Here is a 13224-nt window from a genome sequence, read left to right as displayed (position 1 = left end):
AGTTCAAAACCGGCACACATATACACTGCAGTTTTCTATAATATTGGACCGTTAGCTTTCATACTTTTCTCATTCTGAGTGCAGCTCAAGCAGTTTCTCCAATTGTCAACACATTCAAATGAATAGAGGATGCCTACCGGAGACGTGTTGATTGGGAATTGTAGGAAGGTGTGTGTTCGGGCTTTGTGTCACCTGCAGATGGTGGTCTCAGAGCCAGGTAGCTATGTCACAATGGGACACTGGACTATCGCTTCTGTGGACTATGATTTATGCTTTTGATATGAAATAAGATCTTGTCCAAATCATGTTACCTGTTCGTGTGAAATCTTTGTTTTATTCTGTGTTTGTGTAACTAGCATCAGAGCTTGATAACGATTGAGTATGGAGATCCTCCCTCTCCAACCTTTTTATTACCGCACCATCTCGAAGTGGATACGAGTGCAGGTCACCACACATGACCCTCTCAATAGGGTTCTGCACCCTGCCAGTCCAATGCCATGTACCCATCCCTTTATCTCCCTTCAGCACAGGATGGCCCACACAATTTCAATCACTCTTCTCTCTCTCTCTCTCTCCTGCAACCTCGTTCTGTGCCAGTCTTACTTTTTCCTGCTCGATCACTCTCTCCCTCCTTGCCCCCCTCCCCCTTTCATCCATATCTTGTACTCAGTCAATCTAGCATCCAGCCCTCCCAACCCAGGCTGCTCAAACCTCATTCATGAAAATGCAAATTCACTGCAGTGAAAAGAAGGTAGGCAAGGCAAGCGTAAACGCCCCTGCCCCGTCAGCAAGAACAGCAGCAGCGCTATAAAGAGGGAGGCAGCAGCCAAGCGACCCTAATACGGCGCTGTCTCTACCAGAAATAGCACCTCATGCATGTATTAATCCTACAAGCCAAAAATATGTGATTGAAAGAACTTGGCTGCCATTTATTGCCTGGCCAGATCTCCGTCAGAGAAGCAGTACCATTTATCACTGTCCCCTCATCCTGCCTTGCTATCTGAGCTGTGACTCAAATTTCCTAAATATTGCATTCTGCTCTTCACATGAATAAATAGGTCCATTAATCTTCCATATCTCCCCATCCCTTTTATTATACGCAAATATGTTGTTAAAAATGTGAGCATTGTCACTTAAAAGCTTCTACTTTAAACAATTTAGTTGGTTGTTCTATTTTGTCTTTGGTGGGGTTAGAGTAGGCAAATTGATATGTCAAATCCACTACCACACAGCTCACATTTCTGGGAATTGCCTCCTCCTCAGTAAAATGTATTAGGTAGGAAGCGGCGTCACAGGGCTGTGGTCAGCAGCATGTAAATGATGCAGCCGCAGTGTCTCACTGCAACAAGTGAGTCTGCCTCCTTGTGCTCTGATGCAACGTGCTCTCCACTTTACTCTTACACACCACCTTTTAAACTCTAACAACCCTGCTTACATTCTTTTGGTGACATAATCCTCAATCTCAGCCAGGTTTTATCATAGTCTACCTATTCTCGTAAGACATATTTATTCATGTTATTACGTTTAAGCTCTTATTACATCATTAAATCCCAAAGTTCTATTCATAACATTTAGGCCGGTTAATGGAAGACGCATATATATTAAAACGACTTTGGTGTATATGACAAATTAATTGTGTAGCCTATATCAATTATTCCCATTTAATCAGTTGTATGTAAAGTTAGTTGTATATAAGTTAGTCTTGATCAAATGACCAATAATTAACAGTATGTATGTAGTGTGTATGACTCATCCTCACTGATGACTAATATGGTGATCCATTCAGTGTAGCTGTATCCTTTATACGACAGGTTGCTAAGCGTGTGAGTCATCCATTATGGCTAGTGATTGTGAACCACTTATACCATGAAATAACTTAGGACTAATCATAGGATATGTCCACTCCTGCTTTGTCGGCCATAAGTTGTTTTCCCTCATTCCTTGCTTTGTGTTCCATAAGGATTTTATGTGGCCTTGTTATGTTTGCTTGATTGGTTAAAGGTCCAATGCAGCAGATTTTATCTCCATATCAATTCATTTCTGGATAACAATTAAGTAATCTTACCGTGATTGTATTCCATAAAAATTGTCAAAAAGAAGCAAAAATAGCTTCTTAGCGAAGAGCAATTTCTCAAGCAAGAATTGTTCTAAGACTATCTGGGAATGGACTGAGTGGGGAGGGGAAAACGGAAAACTAGCTGTTATTGGCAGAATGGTTTGGAACTCTCTTATTGGTCTATTAACTAGTTTACCGCCTGGCAATGTCACAGGACAGGCGAAAACTCCATCCCACCAAAACAGATTTCAATTTCAGTCTTTTCAAACAGCTCATTAAACAGTTATTCCAACCTCATAGTGTGGAAATATACACTGAGTTTACAAAACTGTATGAACACTGACCAGGTGAAAGATATAGTCCCTTATTGAATCCACTTCAATCACTGTAGATGAATGGGAGGAGACCGGTTAAAGAAGGATTTATGAGACAATTGAGACATGGCTTGTGTATGTGTGCCATTGGTGGTGAATAGGCAAGATAAAAGATATTTGAAGTGGCAGTGGTCTAAGGCACTACATAGCAGTGCTAGCTGTGCCACTAGAGATTATGGGTTTGGGTCCAGGCTCTGTCGCAGCCGGCCGTGACCGGGAGGTCCGTGGGGCGGCGCACAATTGGCCCAGCGTTGTCCGGGTTAGGGGAGGGTTTGGTCGGCAGGGAAGTCCTTGTCCCATCGCGCACTAGCGACTCCTGTGGCGGGCCAGGCGAAGTAAACGCTGAAAAACTTTTTTTTTTGTTAGTTTTTTTTATAAATAAAAATTGTACCCCCTTTTCTCCCCAATTTTCTTGGTATCCAATTGCTAGTAATTACTATCTTGTCTCATCGCTACAACTCCCGTACGGGCTCGGGAGAGACGAAGGTCGAAAGCCATGCGTCCTCCGAAGCACAACCCAACCAAGCCGCACTGCTTCTTAACACAGCGCGCCTCCAACCCGGCCCCCTTGGTTAGCGCGCACTGCGCCCGGCCCGCCACAGGAGTCGCTGGAGCGCGATGAGACAAGGATATCCCTACCGGCCAAACCCTCCCTAACCCGGACGACGCTGGGCCAATTGTGCGTCGCCCCACGGACCTCCCGGCTGCGACAGAGCGCGAACCCAGAGACTCTGGTGGCGCAGCTAGCGCTGCGATGCAGTGCCCTAGACCACTGCGCCACCCGGGAGGCCCTGAAAATCGTGTTTTTGACTGCACTGGGCCTTTAAGTCTTGGTTTCTTTGAAACATCAAATTATATTTTTATTTTGCCTTACTCGATTTGATTCATTTTCTTCTTTCCCCTACTTAGCCATCTTCCATGTCACAGTAGCTGGGCTTGTCGGGACTGGTGAAACTCAATTTGTGGGCATGAATGTGTCCCGGCCCTTACTCCCTTACACCTCTGATTAATGTCTGCACTGTGTAAAGGTCACCAGGTTCATTTTCTTTGGCTACCTCTACACTTCTCCAACTGCCAAAAGATGAGAATCCATATTAGGCCTACTGCAGACATGGACTTCTCCTTTCAGTATTTTACAGAAAGGTTATTCCTTCATCTTTCAATGGTAGTGATACTCTGTCTTATTTTTATACCGGTGCCAACTAAGATCTATTCAGATGTGATTGATTTTCTTAAAATATGATTATGGTGCTCTAACACAGATGGTAAGGCCATGCAGGGGTCAAAGTTCTCAGGAGGGTGATTATTTGGGATATAAAATAACACTCCAGAGCACACGAATGTCTAAGACTAGATAGAATGTATGTAGAAATTGTAATGGACATACAGTTGAAGTTGGAAGTTTACACACACCTTCGCCAAATAAATTTAAACTCAGTTTTTCACAATTCCTGACATTTAATCGTAGTAAAAATTCCCTGGTTTTGGTCAGTTAGGATCACCACTTTATTTTAAGAATGTGAAATGTCAAAATAATAATAGAGCGAATGATTTATTTCAGCTTTTATTTCTTTCATCACATTCCCAGTGGGTCAGAAGTTTACATACACTGTATTTGGTAGCATTTCCTTTAAATTGTTTAACTTGGGTCAAATGTTTCGGGTAGCCTTCCACAAGCTTCCCACAATAAGTTGGGTGAATTTTGGCCCATTTCTCCTGACAGAGCTGGTGTGACTGAGTCAGGTTTGTAGGCCTCCTTGCTCGCACACGCTTTTTCAGTTCTGCCCACATTTTCTATAGGATTGAGGTCAGGGCTTTGTGATGGCCACTTCAATACCATGACTTTGTTGTCCTTAAAAACTTCTTAAGGCTGAAATCCCGTTAACGGGACCGACTTAACAACAGCCAGTGAAAGTGCAGTGCGCCAAATTCAAACAAATTTAATAATAAAATTCCTCGAACATACAAGTATTATACACCATTTTAAAGATAAACTTGTTGTTAATCCCACCACAGTGTCCGATTTCAAAAAGGCTTTACGACAAAAGCATGCCATGCGATTATGTTAGGTCAGCACCTAGTCACAGAAAAACACAGCCATTTTTCCAGCCAAAGGAGTCAAAAAAACAGAAATACAGATAAAGATTTATCACTAACCTTTGATGATCTTCATCAGAATGCACTCCCAGGAATCCCAGTTCCACAATAAATGTTAGTTTTGTTCGATAAAGTCCATCATTTATGTCCAAATACCTCCTTTTTGTTTGCACGTTTAGTTCACAAATCCAAATTCACGAGGCGCAGGCCAGACGAAAAGTCAAAAAGTTCCATTACAGTTCGTAGAAACATGTCAAACGATGTATAGAATCAATCTTTAGGATGTTTTTTATCATAAATCTTCAATAATGTTTCAACCGGAGAATTCCTTTGTCTTCAGAAATGAAAGGGAACGCAGCTACCTCACGGGCACACGCCTGACTGAGCTCATGGCATTCTGCCAGACCTCTTAGTCAATCAGCTCTTATTCGCCCCCCCCTTCACAGTAGAAGCCTGAAACAAGGTTCTAAAGACTGTTGACATCTAGTGGATGCCTTGGGAAGTGCAATATGACCCCATAGACACTGTATATTGGATAGGCAAAGACTTGAAAACCTACAAACCTCAGATTTCCCACTTCCTGGTTGGATTTTTTCTCATGTTTTTGCCTGCCATATGAGTTCTGTTATACTCACAGACATCATTCAAACAGTTTTAGAAACTTCAGAGTGTTTTCTATCCAAATCTACTAATAATATGCATCTCTTAGCTTCTGGGCCTGAGTAGCAGGCAGTTTACTCTGGGCACCTTATTCATCCAAGCTACTCAATACTGCCCCTAGCCATAAGAAGTTAAGCCATTTTGTCACAACTTTGGAAGTATGCCCTGGTCATTGTCCATTTGGAAGACTCATTTGCGACCAAGCTTTAACTTTCTGACGGATGTCTTGAGATGTTGCTTCAATATATCCACATAATCTTCCTCCCTCATGATGCCATCTATTTTGTGAAGTGCACCAGTCCCTCCTGCAGCAAAGCACCCCCACAACATGATGCTGCCCCGTGCTTCACGGTTGGGATGGTGTTCTTCGGGCTTGCAAGCCTCCCCTTTTTTCCTCCAAACATAACGATGGTCATTATGGCCAAACAGTTCTATTTTTGTTTCATCAGACCAGAGGACATTTCTCCAAAAAGTATGATCTTTGTCCCCATGTGCAGTTGCAAACTGTGGTATGGCGGTTTTGGAGCAGTGGCTTCTTCCTTGCTGAGCATCCTTTCAGGTTATGTCGATATAGGACTCGTTTTACTGTGGATATAGATACTTTTGTACCTGTTTCCTCCATCAGCTTCACAAGGTCCTTTGCTGTTGTTCTGGGATTGATTTGCACTTTTCGCAACAAAGTACGTTCATCTCTAGGAGACAGAACACGACTCCTTCCTGAGCGGTATGATGGCTGCGTGGTCCTATGGTGTTTATACTTGCGTACTGTTGTTTGTACAGATGAACGTGGTACCTTCAGGCGTTTGGAAATTGCTCCCAAGGATGAACCAGACTTGTGGAGGTCTACAATTTTTTTTCTGAGGTCTTGGCTGATTTCTTTTGATTTTCCCATGTCAAGCAAAGAGGCACTGAGTTTGAAGGTAGGCCTTGAAAAACATCCACAGGTACACCTCCAATTGACTCAAATGATGTCAATTAGCCTACCAGAAGCTTCTAAAGCCATGACATCATTTTCTGGAAATGTTTTAAAGGCACAGTCAACATAGTGTATGTAAACTTCTGACCCACTGGAATTGTGATACAGTGAAATAATCTGTCTGTAAACAATTGTTGGAAAAATTACTTGTGTCATGCACAAAGTAGATGTCCTAACCGACTTGCCAAAACTATAGTTTGTTAACAAGACATTTGTGGAGTGGTTGAAAAATGAGTTTTAATGACTCCAACCTAAATGTATGTAAATTCCCAACTTCAACTGTATGTACCTCTATTTATTTATTTATTGTTGTAGGTATGCTCATGCCACCATGGATCCCCCTAGTGGTTTTCTGTTTATTTTAACAGTCGTGGGGGGCAGCTAACAATGCATCGACCCAATAAATGCATTCATAAGTAATGGGGCCTGTGTATAGTGGATACACAGGTCACAGAGGTTTGGGTAGGCATATGGAACAATTGTAGTGCTTTGTAATACAGAGCTGGAAATAAAACTAGCTCTCTTGTCTGAGGCAAGTCCAGAGGGGGCGAGTTGTGGAGTGGTTGAAGTTTGTGGAGTGGTTGAAAAACAAGTTTTAATGACTCCAACCTAAGTGTATGTAATCTTCCGATTTCAACTGTATCTATTTTCAAATAACTGCTCTTTTTCATGACTAAATCGATTTAGATAAACAAATCGGTCATTAAAAAAATCTGTGCTGCCCTCTGTTGAATTTTGAAATCCCGATGTGGACCTCGAGCCAAAACGTTTCAGTCATGGGATTTAAAATTAAAATAAAAAAAATTAAAAAAATGTAAGTAACTTTAATCCCTGGGCCATGTATGACATTGCTATGACAAACTACTGGCATGTTGTTAGTGAATACCCACATGCTGAAGCTGACAGCCTACTGTGATTTAGACTGATTAATGCATTCTTATCTTGCACTTGAGCTCAAACTAGTAAACCAAGTAGCAAGGCCTCACCAACCACTAACAGAAAAAGTGTTCTGGCTGAACAGGATGAACCCTGGACCCTGTTCAGGGAGAAGCAAGTTTATAGAACGCTCCCATATAAATGTGTGTAGAACAGATGTGACTGTTTGTCAAGTAAAATATGGAACTCTTTACGTTTTATATCCGCAACATTCCAAAGGTCTTAACACAGTGAATACATTCAAGGTGTATACACTTCCATGTAAGTGCTTGGTGGAGGATGTTTCTAAATTACTTTACAGAATTTATTTTTATTTTTATAGAAGTCAGGGTTGAGGTCAATTCCATTTGACCTCTCTCAATTCAATAAGTGATTTGTAGAGATAGGCCTAAATTGAAAAATCCTCTAATTGTCAATTCACAGTGCATGGATTGGACTGTATTGAGGCTTCTTCATAAAAAAAGAAATCATATTGATGTTGTTTTCTAGGCCCAGCAGCCCAGGTGACAGTGATGGAACCCATTCCCAAGAAACCTACCAGGAGGAAGCTGGCAGTGTCTCCACCAAATCCTGGGAGTGTTGTCTCCGCCTCAGCGCAGGTTCCCATGGTCCTTCAGGATGTGTTGAGACAGGAGGGGATGTTTCCACTGCTCTACACTCCAGAGGCCAGTGGTACACTCAACAGGCCTTCACTCCTGCCTCTCCAGCACTCTGCAGTCAATGACCCCAACATGACATTTGACATTGAAGATGAAGACAATGAAGCAGCTCTTGCCAACGCTACCATCGTCCTTTACCAATGTGGCCCCAATCATCAAGCGGAGTCTTCGTGCCACTTGAGTCCAAGCCAACAGCAGGCTCCCCGAACCAATGACATGAGCAAACCCCCCAAAAGGTTGGTGTGGTATTGTCGAAGATGGTCATCATACTCCGTCATTTCAACAGTCCAGTTTAATATTAGCTGCTGAACAATGTAAAACAGTGCATACATTCATAGATTAACCTCACTAGGGTATGTGGGACGGTAGCGTCCCACCTCAATAACAGCCAGTGAAACTGCAGGGCGCCAAATTCAAAACGACAGAAATCCCATAATTTAAATTCCTCAAACATACAAGTATTTTACACCATTTTAAAGATACACTTGTTGTAAATCCAGCCACAGTGTCTGATTTCAAAAAGGTTTTACGACGAAAGCACACCAAACGATTATGTTAGGTTAGAGCCAAGTCACAGAAAAAGACAGCCATTTTTCCAGCCAAAGAGAGGAGTAACAAAAAGCATAGAGATAAAATTAATCACTAACCTTTGATGATCTTCATCAGATGACACTCATAGGACTTCATGTTACACAATACATGTATGTTTTGTTCGGTAAAGTTCATCTTTATATCCAAAAATCTGAGTTTAGGCGGGACGCTACTGTCTCACTTGGCAAAAAGAGAGAGAAAATGCAGAGCACCAAATTCAAATGAATTACTATAAAAATCTAACTTTCATTAAATCACACATGAAAGATACCAAATTAAAGCTACACTGGTTGTGAATCCAGCCAACATGTCAGAATTCATAGGCTTTTCGGCGAAAGCAAACGATGCTATTATCTGAGTATAGCACTATTGTAAACAAACATTTCAACCCTGCAGGCGCGACACAAAACGCAGAAATAAAAATATAATTCATGCCTTACCTTTGACGAACTTCTGTTGTTGGCACTCCAATATGTCCCATAAACATCACAAATGGTCCTTTTGTTCAATTAATTCCGTCGATATATATCCAAAATGTCCATTTATTTGGCGCATTTGATCCAGAAAAACACCGGTTCCAAATTGTGAAATGTGACTACAAAATATCTCAAAGGTTACCTGTAAACTTTGCCAAAAAATGTCAAACTACTTTTGTAATACAACTTTAGGTATTTTTTTACGTAAATAAACGATCAAATTGAAGACGGGATGATCTGTGTTCAATACAGGATTAAAGCCAACTGTAGCTAGCTTTCTGGTCATGCGCTTCTAACAAACAGGACACTTCGAGTGACCCTCCTTCAAGATGGCCGTACTTCTTCATTACACAAAGGAATAACCTCAACCAATTTCTAAAGACTGTTGACATCCAGTGGAAGCGGTAGGAACTGCAAGAAGGTCCCTTAGAAATCTGGTTTCCCAATGAAAACTCATTGAAAAGAGAGTGACCTCAAAACAAAAAAAATCTGAATAAGCTAAATAAGTTCTGTTATACTCACAGACATGATTCAAACAGTTTTAGAAACTTCAGAGTGATTTCTATCCAAATCTACTAATAATATGCATATCTTATCTTCTGGTGATGAGTAGCTGGCAGTTTTAATTTGGGAATGCTTTTCGTCCAAAATTCCGAATGCTGTCCCCTACCCAAGAGAAGTTAAGACATTCTCAGTATATGTTGTTGGTTTTTTTGCCTCTCTTATTATTGCAACGATTCACATTTTTATTTTACACATTTTGTCCCAGGTGACAGACTGGCAGAAATTGTATTCGGGTTCGAGCCCCTCCAAGTACTTGTTTCTAAACGTTGAGCTGCCTTGTCTCTTAAGTTTTAGGTACGAGCAAGTGGCAGTGAGAGAGCTCAGAAATGTCTAACGTAACAGAGTGCTGTACTCATTCCAGTCTGTTTATTTGATTTGGTCACACGTCAGAGACTGTTCAAATATTGAGAAGGAAATTGCCTGACTTGTTGTTTCCCGCAGACTAGAGATACCGTCTCTGTTGGACATCCGACATGGTAAGACCTACATGGCCATGACTTCGGCTGTGCAGGGCAAACGCAAAATTAATTGGTAAGTGTGGTTGTGATGTACTCAAAATAATTTTTTCTTAGTGAAGGATCAGGGAAGGAAGTGTTGTGCTGCTCAGATATTAACACATTTCATCTCTCGTTTCCATTTCCCCCTGTAGCAGCAGCAGCAGAGAGCAGGAAATTCTTTCAGCACCCAAGCGCATAAAGCAGGACCCCGCAGTAGTAGCAAGCAGACCACTAAGAGTGCGTCGTTTTGCTGGTGAGTGCAACAATACCAGTATTTCTCCCCTGAAGTGACCCAGGGAAAGAATGTAGCTTGCTTTTATTCGCTATTTATAAAAAAAAATATATGAAATGTGTGGCTATTTCCCCCTCTAAAATCCCCATGTTCATTTCAGTTAGTGGTGCTTACACTCAGAGCTTATGCCTACATCTGTCAGCTGCAACACAAAGTTCAGGGCAGGGCCAGGCCAGAATATGCTCTCTTTTTTTTATATGCCTGTTATGAAGGACACTTGCTTTTAGAAAACCAAGCTGTTTTTAATCTACAATGAAGGAGCTTGTCTGCCTGTTACTTATGGCACTTATTATTTTAATTTTAAGGATTTTGTTTGGCTTTTGGACAAAACTGCAGAATTTGGTTTCTCATCCGATTGCATACTTTTGGTGTGATGTGTATTAGACAGCAATTTGTTTTATTGTTCGCGTAATGTATGTTCAGTAATCTATAAATAACCTATTTTATTTTAAATAATGAGATTTTTCACACTGCAAAGGAAAAACATTCAATTTGAAGCTCTCCATACAGATGGGGGCTCTATCTAAACATTGTGTTTCTCCTTAGGGTCAGAGGAGAACGAGCCCAGAAGAGTTATGAGGAGTGTTTCTGAGGGGAATCTTCACCTCATGGATGTTCAGAGGAAAAAGTCCATATTCTATAAAACCTCCCAGAAATTCAAGAGTGTGACAAAGAGGATGTGAGGCCTGCTTTTGACCAGATGTTGCTGATGTCATGTAGAAATTAGGGAATCGTGTTTAGTTATGGAGAGAGAAATTAAGTCCTATGGATTTCTTGGATAGTTTTTGCTTGAATTGTGTATGATTCTGAACTTGTTCTTAGTTTTATTTTTGGTTTTAGAATTCATGTTTTTACATTTTTATTTCCTACATTAACATTTGTTGTACAGATAATTTGCTATTGTTATTTAGTAATAAAATGTTTAGTTAACTAGTAATGTATGTGGTTGGTTTTTGACATGAATAATTCAACTCGTCCAATAATTTTTTCTCGAATGGTTCATTTCTGGGCTTTTCCCTGTTTAGTGTACATATATTTCCTTTCAATGTAATATTGAACAGAAGGGGTAGATTGAGTTATCAGACATGCAGTTTTACTGTCAAGTCATGTGAATGCTGTTGACATGGAGACTTGTGATGTTTGTTCATTCCGTTTGTAACCCATCTGTATAGGGAAACTCATTCACCTGTGGAACTTTTTTCACTGTTCAATATCAGGCTACACATCATAAACAGAAATGTAGGGCTCATAAAATATTAGGTCAGAATGTTGAACAGTGTTAAGAATTCCAACTCACTGAGAGCTGTATTGAGCCCCATCTAGTTGCCGCTCTTAAGTAAATACATTTGTTTTCGACCAGCTCTAACAATAGGTGTTGTACATGCACTTTGATACCAGCTTCAAAGAAAACATCTGACCTACATTATGTCTGGAAAGCCAACTCATCACTTTAAATTCAGTCTTTCAGTTGCACAGCATCCAATATGATCTTTATTTTTAGCCAGGAAGTTAATACCAGGTGCACAGATGGGGAGTCTAACTGTGCTGAGCACATGCCCTCCAAAACGCTGAGTGCCCTTTTGGGTGGTGGTATACAGTGTCTTCAGGAAGTATTCACACACCTTGACTTTTTCCAATATTTGGTTTTGTTACAGCCTGAATTTTATGCATAAATTTAGATTTTCTGTCACTGGTCTACACACAATACCCCATAATGTCAAAAAGGAAATGTTTACAAATGTAATTAATGAAAAGCTCATGTATTGTTATGGCAAAACTAAATAAGTTCACGAGTAAAAAATGTGCTTAATAAGTTGCATGGACTCACTCTGCAATAATTGTTTTTAGAATTTTTTAAATGACTACCCCATCTCTGTACCCCACACATGCAGTTATCTGTACGATCCCTCAGTTGAGCAGTGAATTTCAAGCACAGATTCAACCACAAAAATCAGGGAGGTTTTACAATGGTTTGCAAAGAAGGGCACCTATTGGTAGATGGGTAAAAAAATAAAACTGACATGAATATCCGGTTGAGCATGGTGCAGTTATTAATTACACTTTGGATGGTGTATCAATGCACCCAGTCATTACAAAGATACAGGTACCCTTCCTAAGTCAGATGCCCAGAAAGGAAGGAAACAGCTGAGGGATTTCACCATGAGGCCAATGGTGATTTTAAAACAGTTAGAGTTTAATGGATGTGATAGGAGATGACTGAGGATGGATCAACAACATTGTAGTTACCCCACAATACTAACATAAATTAGAATGAACAGAATATAAATATTCCAAAACATGCAGTCTGTTTGCAATAAGCCCATAAAATAATACTGCAAATTAATTAACTTGTCCTGAATACAAGTAGAACCACTTCATATGTTCAGTCATAATGGTGGCTGCATCATGTTATGGGTATGCTTGTCTTCGGCAAGGACGGGAGTTTTTTCAAATATAAGAAATAGAATAGAGCTAAGCACAGGCAACATCTTTGAGTAAAACTTGGTTCAGTTTGCTTTCCAACTGACACTGGGAGACGAATTAAGCTTTCAGTAGGACAATTACCTTAAACAGAAGGCCAAATATACAGGAGTTGCTTACCAAGACAATATTGAATATTCCTGAGTGGCCTAGTTAGTTTTGACTTAAATTAGCTTGAAAATGTATGGCAAGGCTTGAAAATGTCTGTCTAGCAATTGTCAACAACCAACTTGACAGAGTTTGAATAATTTTGTTAAGAACAATGGGCAAATATTGTACAAAGCAGCTGTGATTATAACATGTGTTTTGGAAAAAGTCAAGGGATGAGAGTCCTTTCTGAAGGCACTGTATACATATTTTTTTGGTATAGCTGTTCTGAACCCACTGACCCAATGACATAAGTCATTATGTCAAGTTAGCCTGTAGGTTTGACCTGTACAGGGTTCGGCGCGCCCGGGTTGCGCCTGTTTTCCAGTCTGCCCTGTATGGAGATTGCGCACGGCCGGTATCCAAACGTGCATTGCTTGAGATGCGGTCACCGGTCAAGTGTGTGTAGCAAGCTACC

General features: G+C 40.7%; 1 protein-coding gene across 4 annotated transcripts in view; it reads left to right on the top strand.

Moving 5' to 3' along the window:
- The window catches only part of LOC139575031 (kinesin-like protein KIF18A), a 28435-nt gene extending 16226 nt beyond the window's left edge, over positions 1-12209 (top strand). For 3 of the 4 annotated variants that reach the window (XM_071399957.1, XM_071399954.1, XM_071399956.1), the window contains exons 15-18: positions 7589-7994; positions 9831-9920; positions 10039-10139; positions 10725-12209. In XM_071399957.1, coding sequence (XP_071256058.1) covers positions 7589-7994; positions 9831-9920; positions 10039-10139; positions 10725-10861 — 734 coding nt within the window. In that variant the 3' untranslated portion in view covers positions 10862-12209. The remainder of the gene's footprint in view (positions 1-7588; positions 7995-9830; positions 9921-10038; positions 10140-10724) is intronic. The other variant, XM_071399958.1, reaches the window with a different exon arrangement.
- Positions 12210-13224: the final 1015 nt, after the last annotated feature.

The sequence above is a fragment of the Salvelinus alpinus genome, chromosome 5, assembly GCF_045679555.1.
Source record: "Salvelinus alpinus chromosome 5, SLU_Salpinus.1, whole genome shotgun sequence".
Lineage (NCBI taxonomy): Eukaryota > Metazoa > Chordata > Actinopteri > Salmoniformes > Salmonidae > Salvelinus > Salvelinus alpinus.
This window is presented reverse-complemented; position numbering and strand designations above follow the sequence as displayed.